This window comes from Oxyura jamaicensis, chromosome 10 (assembly GCF_011077185.1).
Source record: "Oxyura jamaicensis isolate SHBP4307 breed ruddy duck chromosome 10, BPBGC_Ojam_1.0, whole genome shotgun sequence".
NCBI lineage: Eukaryota > Metazoa > Chordata > Aves > Anseriformes > Anatidae > Oxyura > Oxyura jamaicensis.
The window spans coordinates 17,664,318-17,677,073 of NC_048902.1; the positions used below are offsets into that span (position 1 = coordinate 17,664,318).

General features: G+C 40.7%; 1 protein-coding gene and 1 long non-coding RNA gene across 7 annotated transcripts in view; one reads left to right on the forward strand and one right to left on the reverse strand.

Moving 5' to 3' along the window:
- The window catches only part of FAM169B (family with sequence similarity 169 member B), a 38,778-nt gene that overhangs the window by 25,658 nt on the left and 364 nt on the right, over positions 1-12,756 (reverse strand). For 4 of the 6 annotated variants that reach the window (XM_035336181.1, XM_035336186.1, XM_035336182.1 and 1 more), the window contains exon 2: positions 754-887. In XM_035336181.1, the coding sequence (XP_035192072.1) occupies positions 754-887 (134 nt within the window). Of the gene's footprint in view, positions 1-753; positions 888-1,073; positions 1,258-12,355; positions 12,495-12,756 lie in introns of those variants that run through there. The other 2 variants (XM_035336183.1, XM_035336185.1) reach the window with 2 other exon arrangements.
- Positions 1,717-2,516, forward strand: LOC118172347. The gene is made up of 2 exons (XR_004753654.1): positions 1,717-2,076; positions 2,225-2,516. It is a non-coding gene; the product is annotated as an uncharacterized LOC118172347 (long non-coding RNA).

The window sequence follows — 12,756 nt, forward strand, 5'->3', positions numbered from 1 at the left end:
TGCTCAAAGATGAAGCTGCCCACCTGAAATAGCATTTTTCTGGAATCTACTACATATTATTTTCCTAAAATGTGGAAAAGGCACCATATGCCAACCATTTCTTTCAACTAACACTTACTGTTTTGATGGTACAAAACCAGGTAGTCCAGTACACCTTTTATCATCTAGAAAATGCCCAGAGTGGATGGTTTCACACATTAACTGAAGTCAGAATTTTTAACAGGCCAATTCTCTTATCGTCAGTCCATTCTTCAGGTGCCTCAGGAATGGAATCTAAAGCACTGGCACCTACTGCATTTACACCATCTGTCAGTTACAGCTGATCTGAACTGGGAGAACCCATATTCAACCTTATCAATACAATTATTAGAACGGATGGAAATAGAAAACAGACTATACAACAATACCTGTGTAAACTGCACAGTAGAGGCAGAATACAGAGCAGAGCCATGATATGAACCTCTACTAAATTCATTTTTGATTCAGCCCTGTAAGGAGGCAGGTCAAGGTGCAAAGGTCAGCTAAGTACTTGAAACCCTCACCCACACTTGGAGGGTTTTAGGACTTGTAGTTTAAGCTTATCTCTAATTCGCAGCACACAAACTGTTTGAAATAATGCTGAATTTGCTGATTTTAAGAGATTTGTAATCTGGCCATGCCAGTTTACCCCTATTCACAAACACATTATGAACACAGCCAACAAACTAGTTTGCAAGTAACCTACTTGTAGAATAAAAAACATCAGGCTATTACCTTTTCTCTTCCAGGGATAGAGAAAACATCACAAATGGATGATGACTGCTTCAAGAGTTTTTCATAATATGTCTCAGCATCTGCTTGCAGAGCCTCTGGATCTCCCACTACTGTATCTACCAAGTAAAGGCAACCTGCAGTTAAAATAAAGCATGTGTTATTTTTTACTTTTAAAGCGAGCTAATAAATATGAATTTTAAAACCAGAGTTTTCCCAGCAGTTGATTTTTGTAAATGGGACCTCATCATTCCTATTGGAGCCTTTTGTAATCGTGGTCTGTAACAAGAAATCTGGTAAAATCCTATCTATTTGCTATCTACCTCTTGACATGCAATTTTACAAAGTACAGCGATGACAGCATCAAGTCACATTTGCCTCCTCTGAATTCAACAAGCAGATTTTTAAATTTCTCTAGGTGTAAGTAAATCGCTTTAAAGCTGTAAGAAGAAAATACTTCAAAACAGCCTGAATTTTAGTACTGTCCACAGATACAACGGGAACAGAATTCCAAAGCTTCCACAGTTTCTTGGATGGCTGCCCCTTTATGTGTCAGTCCATGATCTGTAGTATATTGTTAGTTATCTCCTCTTTTTTTTTTTTTTTAATAATTTCTATCGGTCACTTTTACAACAATTAAGTAATGTCAGAAAATACCAAAATATTTACCCACAGAAGGGCTCTCAAAATAACGACCACAGTCTTTTATGCAACATAACTTTCAATCCACGTGTCTTAATGCTGTAGGATATTCATGCAAGGTACTTGTTAATTGCATGCAAACAAAAATTACATACATCTGATGCCTGCTACGTAAATGCAAATTCCTAAGCAGTGCTTCTGAGAAGCCAAGCATCCTCTTTCTGATACAAGAAATCAGACTGATTGGTCGTTCATCACCAGCTGAAGAACATTAGTAGCAATGGGTTAGCAGTCAAAATAGTATTCTGCCAGTCTTCTGCTACAGGAAGGAAATACTTTCAATTTAAGATCCTTTCAATCAACAAGCCATGCCTGCAACTCTTGTAAGGTCCAAACTGAGGACAAAATCTTCTACCACACAACTATAGTTTGAGTCTTAGGTCTGAAACCTCCATTTTTAATCATGGTTTGCTTTCACATGGCAGTTCCTGTGACCCAAGTTTAATGTGAAATAACTAATCTGATAGGAAGTGCAAAGTAAATGGCTGAGACAATGAACAGTCTTCTGAGGGCCACTGTAGGAGCTGTTTACATCAAGATTCAGAAACTATGGATCACAAAGGTACAATAGTGAAAAGTACACATTTCCATGTAAAAACAGGAGCATGGGATGTGCAATACCAGGTCAGACTTCATCCACTGCCCTACTGTCCTCCCCCGGCACTGCTTGGTAACTGATTCCTTACCAAAAGGTAAGAAACTACAACCAGTAATTCACCACAAACCAGCACAGCTAAAAATACTTTAAACACCATTTCCCTGCCCTTTGCAGGCAATCAGCATACATCCTGATAAGGCTCAATAGCAAAGCTCTGCAGTCAGACTGCTGAACAGAAGCTACTCTGCTGTCACAAGATGGGAGAAAGAAGCATTGCAACACCGGCAAGTTGAGTCACTTCATAAAATCCCAGCCAGTATTTAGCACTAGCGGTTGTTTTTTTTCTGCAGCGACCTTCCCCACCGTGCTGTGTAACACCACCAAGCAAAGAAGCCATATAAGGGAAGGAAGAAATAAGGAAGAAATTAAAGAGTATTATTTAAAACTTCAGTAATTTACTGAAGTAAACTTCCTGGGATTTTTTTTTAACAAAAGAGCAACATGTAAGACTTAATTTTAGCATTAAGAAAAATAGTGATCATGCTGATAAATACCATTCAGGAGATGCTGTTTACGAGGCTATATCCTGCCACTGCTAGGCCAAAGCAACTTAATAAGCACTTTAAAGCTGTCTCTACACTGAACAAAACAACCAGAGCCTTCAAATTTACACTAACTGTCTGGTACCTAACATACCTGTATTCCAAGGTAATGGAGATCCCTTTGAAGAATGCAATACTGTCACAAATTAAATAATGAGGCATTAGAGAAAACTTCTGATCTATACTGCCGTAATGCAACTTTCCACAGAACTATTTTTTCTCTAAAAATTGCTTTTAGACTTCCATTTAACTTGTCTTTCCTGTGTAATATTCTGAAAATGCCTAAGTATGTTAGGAGCACGTGTTCCAATAAAGGATCATGAAATAAACAAATCCGTCCCAACTTCTGTATATAAGGGGGGATCCTTCGGGACAATATGGAGCAGGTGTCTAACTTTTGGTGCCCTGGAGTGCCCTCAAGAAGTCAGTTGTCCTAAGGCTGGGTTTTGTGAACATCCCCCCAAAACCTGCACACACGTGCACAACCACTAGGACTTTTCAGCTGCCAGCAGCAGGAGAAAGATCACTGAGGTAGCTTCAGTTTATATTAACTAAAGTTTTCCCCAGTACAAAGTGAAGAAATATTTCCTCTTCCATGTATGCCCCTTTCAAATGCATTTTGTCTATAAAAACAAACAAAAAAAAGACAAAGTCTAACCATAACTATAATTATTAGGCATTTGACTACAGCAGTAATTATTGCTGGCTAGCAGGACATTACAAAGGTTCCAAAATCAATTGCAAAATAATTTAACTTTGCTTTAAAAGGAAAGCAGCTATTCTCCTGCGAGTGCTTCAGTCTGAGGCCCCTACCAGCATCTAGGGATCCCAAACTTGCAATTTTCCGAGGACAGCCCTTTACCCCAATTTGAATTAGATTTCATACGAATCTGATCGTAGGTAGCGACAACAAAAGAGCCCATTGTAGCAGCCTGCCAGCTAGTGAGAAACAGCCCTGAGCACAAAGGGTTACGTCTGGGCGGGGAAGGAGCAGGGGAGTGGAGGGGGGCAGCGGGGGTGAGTCATAAAAAAGGGGCCTCCTGCTGCAGCCACAGAGGAAGGGCCTGAACCAGAAGCTGAGTAAATGTAGAACGGGAGGCCTACTGCCTTAGAGGGCTTCCAGGCGCTTCCACCGTGACGGCTGCCATCTTACGTAGCCAACGCTGGTAAATAGGGTCAGGGCATCACACAGACCTGGTAAATAGGGTGAGGGCATCACACGGACCTACACAACAGCAGTGCGAGGACGGGTTTCCAACAGACAGGTCCAAGTCTGGGGTTTTAGGGAGCTCCAGTGTTCAGGGAAACGAGGAGGAAGTGTACGTAGCTCCACTGGAAAAAAAGACTCATCCAGAGATAAATGAATGAATTGAAATAGAAATCTGATGGCCATGTTTCCATCTCAAGCATACAGAATGGATTTTAAAGCCCAAACTAACGTGTTAATTCTGCTTCTGCTCTCATTTGTTTCCATGGAGCAGGCTGGGCCGCGTACTCAAGCTACTACGTGTAAGTGCATCTGCTCACTCTGGTGATGTGCCATCAATTCGTGCTAAGAATCTGGTACCTGAAGGAAAAAGCTGCAGCTATACAGGCAGTCAGGCACTGCCTGTGCTCCGTCATCCTTAGGAGACACTCACCTCCAGCACCAAGAGGTATCTCACTCAGCCTACACCACCACACTCCTCTGCAGTTCGGGATAAACCAAGGCCCCATTCCAGTCCTGATCCTTAAGCTCAGTTTTTGCCTAACCTAACTTGTAGTCCACCTCTGATTTCCTCCAGAACAGAGAGCTAGATTTTACGGGCATTTCATGAAGTAGACAAATGTTGTTCTTGTAGAGGTAAAAGTCAGACAAGGAGCAGTTCGCTTATGATCCAAAAAGATCAGTACATGTGAATCCAGACAGATCTGCCTGGCATTCTGACGCCCTGCATCAGGCAGATATATAACAACTGGAATCACAAAAAAAGAAGGCAATACTCTATCTAGAGCTAGAAATTGATTTTTCTGGACTCAAGGCAGACCCCATCATTACAGACTCAGCAAGAATGTCATTTGATCACTTGAAGTAAGCAGGAAATACTTTTCCATGGGTAAAAGAATGTATTCTTGATACAACAGAAAACACATGGTGCACACACTTGGATGTGAGATTCCACAAGTGAGACTGCAGAGTTCAGGAATGCCCGAAGGTAAATGAAATGCCTCGACTGATTCTTTTTGACAATTCTTCTACATCCTCTGCAGCTAAACCCTACATCATAATAGAAATAATTTAACTAGAATATAGATAACTGTAGGCTAATGTGAACGGGATGCTACAGCAGTTTAAATTAGTATCACATTCCTCGAGCTCTTTTTGACTAGTCACTTTAGTACCTATGGATTAGTTTTACTATTTTGTCACTATCTAACAAATCAGTTACAACTCGGCACAATCAACTCAATCTCTTCATTAAAATGCTTTAAATACTCATTTAGATTTCAAATTAGTATATACCGCCAATATACTTAGCCCCTTTGACAACGAACCCAATACACAATTTATTAAACAAGAGATACTCGCTTCAGTAGTTAAGAATTTTCTATTCCTGCGTTCATATGAAGCTTGTCAGGGCTGAGTCCCTAAGCCAACACGTTGGTGATGTAGAGATTTGGGACCTGACACACCACCAAGTTGGCAAGGATCCGTTAAGGTGTGCCGATACTTCCAAGAAAGTGTTAGTTGTGGAAAAGAGTGTTTCAGAAATTTGTAAGAGCATCTAGGATGCTGCTGGATTTGTGAAGCAAAATACATCAACCTCACTGCAGATGAAGCGTTAAAAGAGTGTTATGTCTGAAGTGAATTAATCATTTATCCTACAACTACTTTTTCATGTTCTACAAACACAGGGAATGACAGTACACGCATCCATTAAGAGGTGTGTGTTTACAGAAGAGCTATCTGTCACCGCATGATTAGTATCTGGACTGTGCATCTTAGTCTATGTGGTTGTGCAAATGTGCATTGCATTCATACGTAAAAGAATGAAAAATACTCAAATGGGTTGTCTAATGGTAAAAGATGGATAAAAATAACTTAGCAGTTCTAACTTCTAAGTCTCATTAGTTTTTATTCAATTTTGCCATTTGTAATGCTTGGAATAGCAGTACTGGTTTCATTTATTTATTGGCCTTATTTGCATGCCAATATATTTCACAATAAAAAATAAAAATAAAACCTTCAGAAGATCAGCAGATTTTAAGTGTTTCTGACAGTATCATGGGTTTTTGCTGTCCAATAACTATTTTCTTCTTTTTTTATAATCAAAAAACACTTTCCAATACATAACAAACATACATACACTGACGCAAAAAGTCTGTGTATCAAATCAATATTTAGGAGGGAATGTTTTTGTAATTAAACGAGGCAACTAAGATTTATTCTTACTACAGGTGTGTTTTTGTGGTCCCCAACAAATCACTTTATCTTCTGTCTCGGTTGTTATCACTTAAGTGTATGCCTTATCTACCACTTCAAAAGGGTGTGACGTTTTTCGTATCAGTCCCTCTGAAGTCACAACATGAAAAGACAAAGAAATCACGTAGCATAAATCATTCTCTGTTCTCCCGTGGCCTGTCGCTGCCACACTACGGCAGCAAACCCACGACAGCGTCTAGGATCTGAAGATAACATTTTTTGCTCCTGTAAATTGAGTACACGTACCAGAAGTACTTTCCATTACCCTCGCACAGGAGCGGGAGCTCTGCGTTAAACAGCAGCGCCTAACACCAACTTCTCCGTGCCTTCCAGGGGGCTTGAACAGCTCTGTGCATGTGGTTATCATTAGACAACCATATTTGTTTAACCTTTCAAAGGAAGGAAGAGGTCTTTGGCATGTTCCCGGGAGTACACGCAGAACCTAACTCTCATATCCTGAATTTAATTGAGCAACTTCACGTCAAAAAGCCGAGCTGGAGTGTAAGTGAAACTTCAGTGCCGTAACAATGTGTGGTGGCAATGGAACTATGGGCAAAGGCTGCGGTGTGATATGTGTCCAACCTGGCCAGGCAGCCCTTAACCACATGCTGTACATCACTAATGAAAACAATGTTCTGCCCCACTGCATCACTTTTCACCATTACTAACAGAGCAATCACTCTTGGAAGGTAAAGGATGAAAAAAAAGCATTGGCATCAGCATCGCTCTATGCCTAGAGCCAAAAATGCCATTTATGTTTTAAATGTAATTCTATCATAATTCAAATAGTGAAAAGGGTCTCAAGAGATGAACTAAATATAAGTTTCTGACTGTAGATAATTTTCTGCTGCGGAATCAATAAATTAAGACAGAAGTGAAGGGAAATAATCCTAATCCCATCCCCAATTAAGAAATCAAACAGTTTAAATATGAGCTCAGCTGTAGCTATCCATGTCATTATTGCAAATTCTGCAACTTATGAAAAGGAAAAAAAAATAGACAATGGACTTAATAATTGATTTAATTATTTAGCTCATTTTGGAAAAGTGCCTGGATGAAACCACGTTATTTAAAATGTTTTCAAATCTAGGAAAGCAAGTGTACATTGAAGGGATCACATCATGGCATTAATCCACCCAAACCTGCAGTAGTCCCGTGCTACAGACAGGTTTCAACTGCATCTATTTTCCTCCAGCTGGATATTCAGCAGTGTTACACTTAAAAAGGAAAATAAAGCCGCGCCCAGCTCATAGTACAGATAAATTGAAATACATCTGTGTAAACAGGCTCCCCCTGCCACATTATACACAAACTGCACATCTGGGCTGGCATGTTCTGCACAAAGCTCTAACCTAATGTAATTGAAAAAAGCTGAGATATTAGGGCCCAGAAACAGACTTTATAAATAAATACTGTAGCGTACTGTGAAAACATGGAAATGCTACCAGCTGGAACTATGACATATCAGGAATTCGACCTCCTGCACATGTAACTCTTCTTCACAGAGCATAGATGCTAGAAAGAGGTAGGGAGAACAACTCAGAGAAGATACAGCCCTGAAGAGAAGTGACCTTCAGGACCGTAACCCATACCGGCTTGAAGATTCCAGTTCACACCAGGTTTTCAGCAATGAAATATCATTGACTCCACGGGACTGCTGCTATTAGGTCTGAATCTGTGAACATCACAACTAGGTTCCTAATATAACTCTAATTTCAGCTACTGAAGACAGGGGAGGTAACAGCAGTAAGGATTTTCTTGCATATGTAAGAAAAATCTTTGAATTTGCTAACTCGATTATTTGTCTACGCCTAAACAAAAATGGAATGTACAAGCAAAAATGAACTTTTCCAAAACAACTGCTGCCACATCAGGGGCTTTCTCCAGCACAACTCTGGCAGTTCTACATCTCACTTCATCATACCCATAGCCAAAATAGCTATGCCAGCAGAAATTCCTATTTCCAGGCCTGACCTCAAATTAGAGTCTGACTCTCAAAAATCTAAGCAAAGAAGGAATGGGAGGCCCCAAATGACACTGAGATGTATCACTGAAGTATTCTCATCATTCAAAGAGGCTGACTAGAAAGAAAAACGACAGAAAAGATTCAGTAAACAGCAGCAGAGCTTTTAGGAATCACTAGTCCAAATGTGATGTAATCAATTCAAGCCTTTAGAAAGATGAACGGTAGAAAGGACACAAATTGGCTAAAAGTCATCCCATAAGCAAAAAGGGGAAGACCATGTCTCCCATATTGATAAACAAGGAGTAGTGAAACGGTAGGAAATGACAACCGAGTTGGGGACAAGCCAGACAGTCTGGCAGTTAGGCCAGTTTCAGAAAATACTCCTATTTTAAGACCAAGGAGCATTTAAAGTGATTACTAAAACACCCACCCTCAAAAACTGGCACCAGGACTAACATTTAAGCACCACATTAAATACATTTCATTGTTACTACCATCGTTCAGAGCATGTGCGGGGAAATGAAGGCCACAGGGGCTACGCGCAACCCTTATCTTCATCTCATGCAAACTACACAAATACGTGCGGCATACCGAAGGTTCCTGAAAGCCACCGTTTGCTACCAGAAAGGACATTCCCCAAACGAATGATGCAGCAATGAAATTATGAGACAACTAGCTTGATTTCCAGTGTTAGCAATCCCCCATATTTTAAGTTGCTCCCACCAGTAGAGTGCATAAGTCTACCTAAGATAGCTCAGCAGCCTTCCCAAATGGCTTACAAGACCAGTTTGTACAGCCAGACCAATCTCAAAATAAAGCAATTAATTTGAGCAAAAAAAGGAAACAAAACAAAACAAAAAAATCTCTCTTTTCCATAACAATTTACACATTGCTAAATTTATTATGCAGCTGCAAATTAATGCATCACCTTCACTAGCTATCACAAGCCTGCCTTGGAACTTCTTGCTAAGGCAAGAAATAAACAGCTGTACGTAGTGGAGAAAACATGTAAACATCTCTCGTTTCTCTGTGCCATTGTGTCAGCTATTCTACATGTCTTTGAAGGTGCTCCAAAATCAGCAAGGCTCTGCTTTTCCCTTTTCTTCTTTTTTTTTTTTTTTTTTCCATTTTAGGAGGAGGAAGAAGCAGAAGAATGGACTGGCAATACAGGGCTACCTCTGTGCTCTTCGCAGTAAAGCTGAGATTGTTTAAATTCAGTTTACACAAACTCTTCTGTAAGGACGAAAGAAACCACTGCTGGTGGTTAAAAATGCAAAAGGTTTTGATTGTAAGGGCTTGACAATCAGCCAAAGATATGACTAGGGGGAAAAACACAGCAAGACAGCTATGACCAGAATGGAGGAAACAAGGAAAAACACATGGCCTGACTTCAGAGCAGAAAATTGACTTAGGCTTTGCATAAACGACAGCATACCTCAAAGCTTGCCTGATCCACAGCCTGCCTGGAATGAGAACATGTAGTCTAAAAGCAGAGCCTATTAAAAGGCATAATGTTTCTAAACGGCATCTGTTGCGTACTAATAAGCATTACTTAAAGGACACAGGCCTTAAATTGCTACCAAACGTGCACTTATCTAAAACTGCTGCAAGGCAATCATTACAAAAATGTCACATGACACCATGGGAATTTGAATAATATAAGATGTTTTTATTTAGTTTGGCTTGAAATCATTACACAGAAAAAATATGGAGGCACTTTCTGAGATTTTGAGACTGTGGAACTTCACAGGAATGAAACACTAGCAAGAATTACATCAGCGGAGCCATTTGCCATCTGTTGTTGGTAATACTATAAAGACCAGCCACCAGACAGCAGTTTCGAAGGTTACAAACACAAAATTTTTAAGCATCCGCAGACCGCTCTGTAAGTGAGCAGGACCCTGTTTACTTTCGGTATGTGTGACCTGAGGGTCTGCCAATCATTTTGCAAAGACAGCAAAACCGTGAATTGCCACCACAAGTTTGGGAGTCTCCTGGTGTGCAACCATTATACAATGCAGAAAATATACCAGCCTGTTCTACATCAGTTCTTATAACATACTCATAAGCATAATGGCTGCACACCTCCCACTCGGAATTTAAACAGGCTAGACTTTCCCTGGTGTTGTTTCTTCTCTCATACTCTCCTCCCAAGGGAAGGAGAAAGTTCACTGCAATGCTATTACGGGTAGAGACTCAGGTTTGTTTGCTGGGTTTTGGACTGTATTTTTTCTTTGAGAGAAGTATTTTGAAGGAGGTAGGATTTTGTTTCCTTCTTCCTTTCCTTCTAGGACATAACTATGTATTTATGTTAAAGCAAGGTTACAGTAATCTGCCTTGCCTGTGGCAGGGAAAGCGAGAAGGTTATGAAAATCCTTACCCTCTTAGAGATACACACGCCTCACTCTGAGAAAAAGTCTGCTTGTTTCATAGATGAGAATTGAGTTATACTGAAGGAATATGGTTGTTGATCAGACTCATCTTGGAGCTTCAAGTAGCTTTCTCTAGATGTAGGGACCACAATCATGATACATAGCGCATCTACTCTACCAGAATTTTGAGTTTCCACCTTTCACGGTGCTGACCTCCTGCCTGTAAACTTTAACTGATTAACATGAGGGCAGGGAATTTTCCATCTACCTAGAGAGGCAGATGGAAATTTAAAGCTTCATTAGTGCAATTGTTAAACTAGATGTACAGGTTTGTCATGTGGCAACTATTTCCCAGGCGCCAGCATCATATGTATTTTGTTACTCACTGAATGTCTTTTGCAGCCTTGTTGTTAGCACATACAAGTCCGACTCTCAAAATGCTCTGAAATCAAAACTGTCTCGTGGCAAGGCTGAATTTAAAACAAGAACCTCAAGTTCTATGTCAACATCGGGCCTGCTTTTCAACAGCAAGGTTCGTGAAAAACAGTTAGAGGAACAGACGTCAGGAACAAGAAGAGTTGCAGCACCTCAATTACAGCAGGGCATGAACTGAAAAGTACCACTTGCACACGAAGAGCTAATGGCTGACTCCAGTATTTTCTGAATGTGTTATATACTCAACCTGTTACCAACAGTTACATAATTACTTTAAACCTACCAATATTCAATTATTTAACTGTCAAAACTCAGACAACACCTAGAAACAATGACATCCATTCCAAAAGAGGAAAGGAATGGAGGAAGAACCACTTTAAACGTTCAATTTGAGAATAATGAAAAAAATTGGGGAAAAAAACGTTGACAGAACCTAAAGTGCCCAATAGTACATTTGCCTGGACATGAAAAAACAAGGCTCATTCATCTAGAGATATTTTATAAAAAAAAAGGATTATTACCAATGTTTGACTTTCAGAAGTGGCTGATAAGAGGGAAAAATAGAGCCATCTGACTACAGTGCATTTAGCCATCAGCAGTTAGAGGAACTAATGAACAACATCATTATTTTACTGAAGGGGATGAAGTAGGTGCTTTAGATAAATGGCAGCAACTTAAAATGCATTTCAGAAGATAAATTCACTTTCTCTCCATTTACCTGCTAGCGTGACAAATTAAGAAAGAAGAGCATAAAAACAGAGCAGGAGGGAAAGCAGTGCAAAAGCTAACTGAGGTGATGCAACGGGCCCTTATCCAAACAAGTGCATGAACAGAGAGATTCTTGGAAGTGCTCCTAGTCAAATATAAACCAGGAACACTACACATGCCAGACTGCCTTGGAAATCCATGATAGAGCATGTGCAGAAGATTCACCTGTCCTAAAATAAGATCCCATACCAAACACCAGGAGTGTTGTCATTTGGGAACTCACAAAGTGTCTATTCATTTCAAAGAGGTGTTCCACCTCATAACGAATTGTGAGTTCTCTCTGTTGGCCTACGCCAGGCAGAGCTCTTTAGCTATGGCCAAAACATCAGTAGATTAACTTGTGCTGAAAGCAGATGGTTTTTCTCTCCCCCCAAAATTAATCATTAGAAACCATGTTTTTCTTGTTCTACAATCATCTCACGATCAGCAAAGAAAGTATTTACCGAATACCCTTTCTTAAGTAACCAAGGGCAACGTAGAAAGCCTATTATATCACCTCTCTACACCAAAATAACGCAGCAAGTTATTTCTTGGTGGTCAAGACACAATGTGTTTACTGCTCCTTTCCTCCCCAAAACCGTGTTGTAACTCAGTCTGAGTAAACACTTTCACATGTCCTCTGCAATTTGGCCTCACAGATGTAGAAGTATGTTTTACGCAGTATTGCTTTTGCTCTTTACTAGTTCTGAAGTACTTCACAATTAAAGTTACAGGCCAATGTACCTGTGCCTCCACACGCACACATGATGCGCCATTTTACCAGCACCACCCGCTGAACCAAAGCTGACAGAAATTATGGGGCCAGCTCCTCTCTGCTTCAGGGCAGGTTTGGGCTATCCTAGAAAACGTGGAGAAGCTACTTGTGTGCTTGGGAAAGGGAGAAAAAGGAAAACTTTAGCGACTTGCTCTGGCAGGCCCACTTAGAGGAGGGCGTCAGACGGGACCACCCCAGGGGCACCTCCTCACCTCAGCCACCCTGTGGAAAACTGCGGGTTGGGAACACGGCCTCGAGGTGCTCGCCCTGCCGTGACCGCAGGCGAGCGCACGAAGTATTCGTGACGAGGCCAGGGCGGCATGTTGGCCGCTTCGGCAGCGCCCCG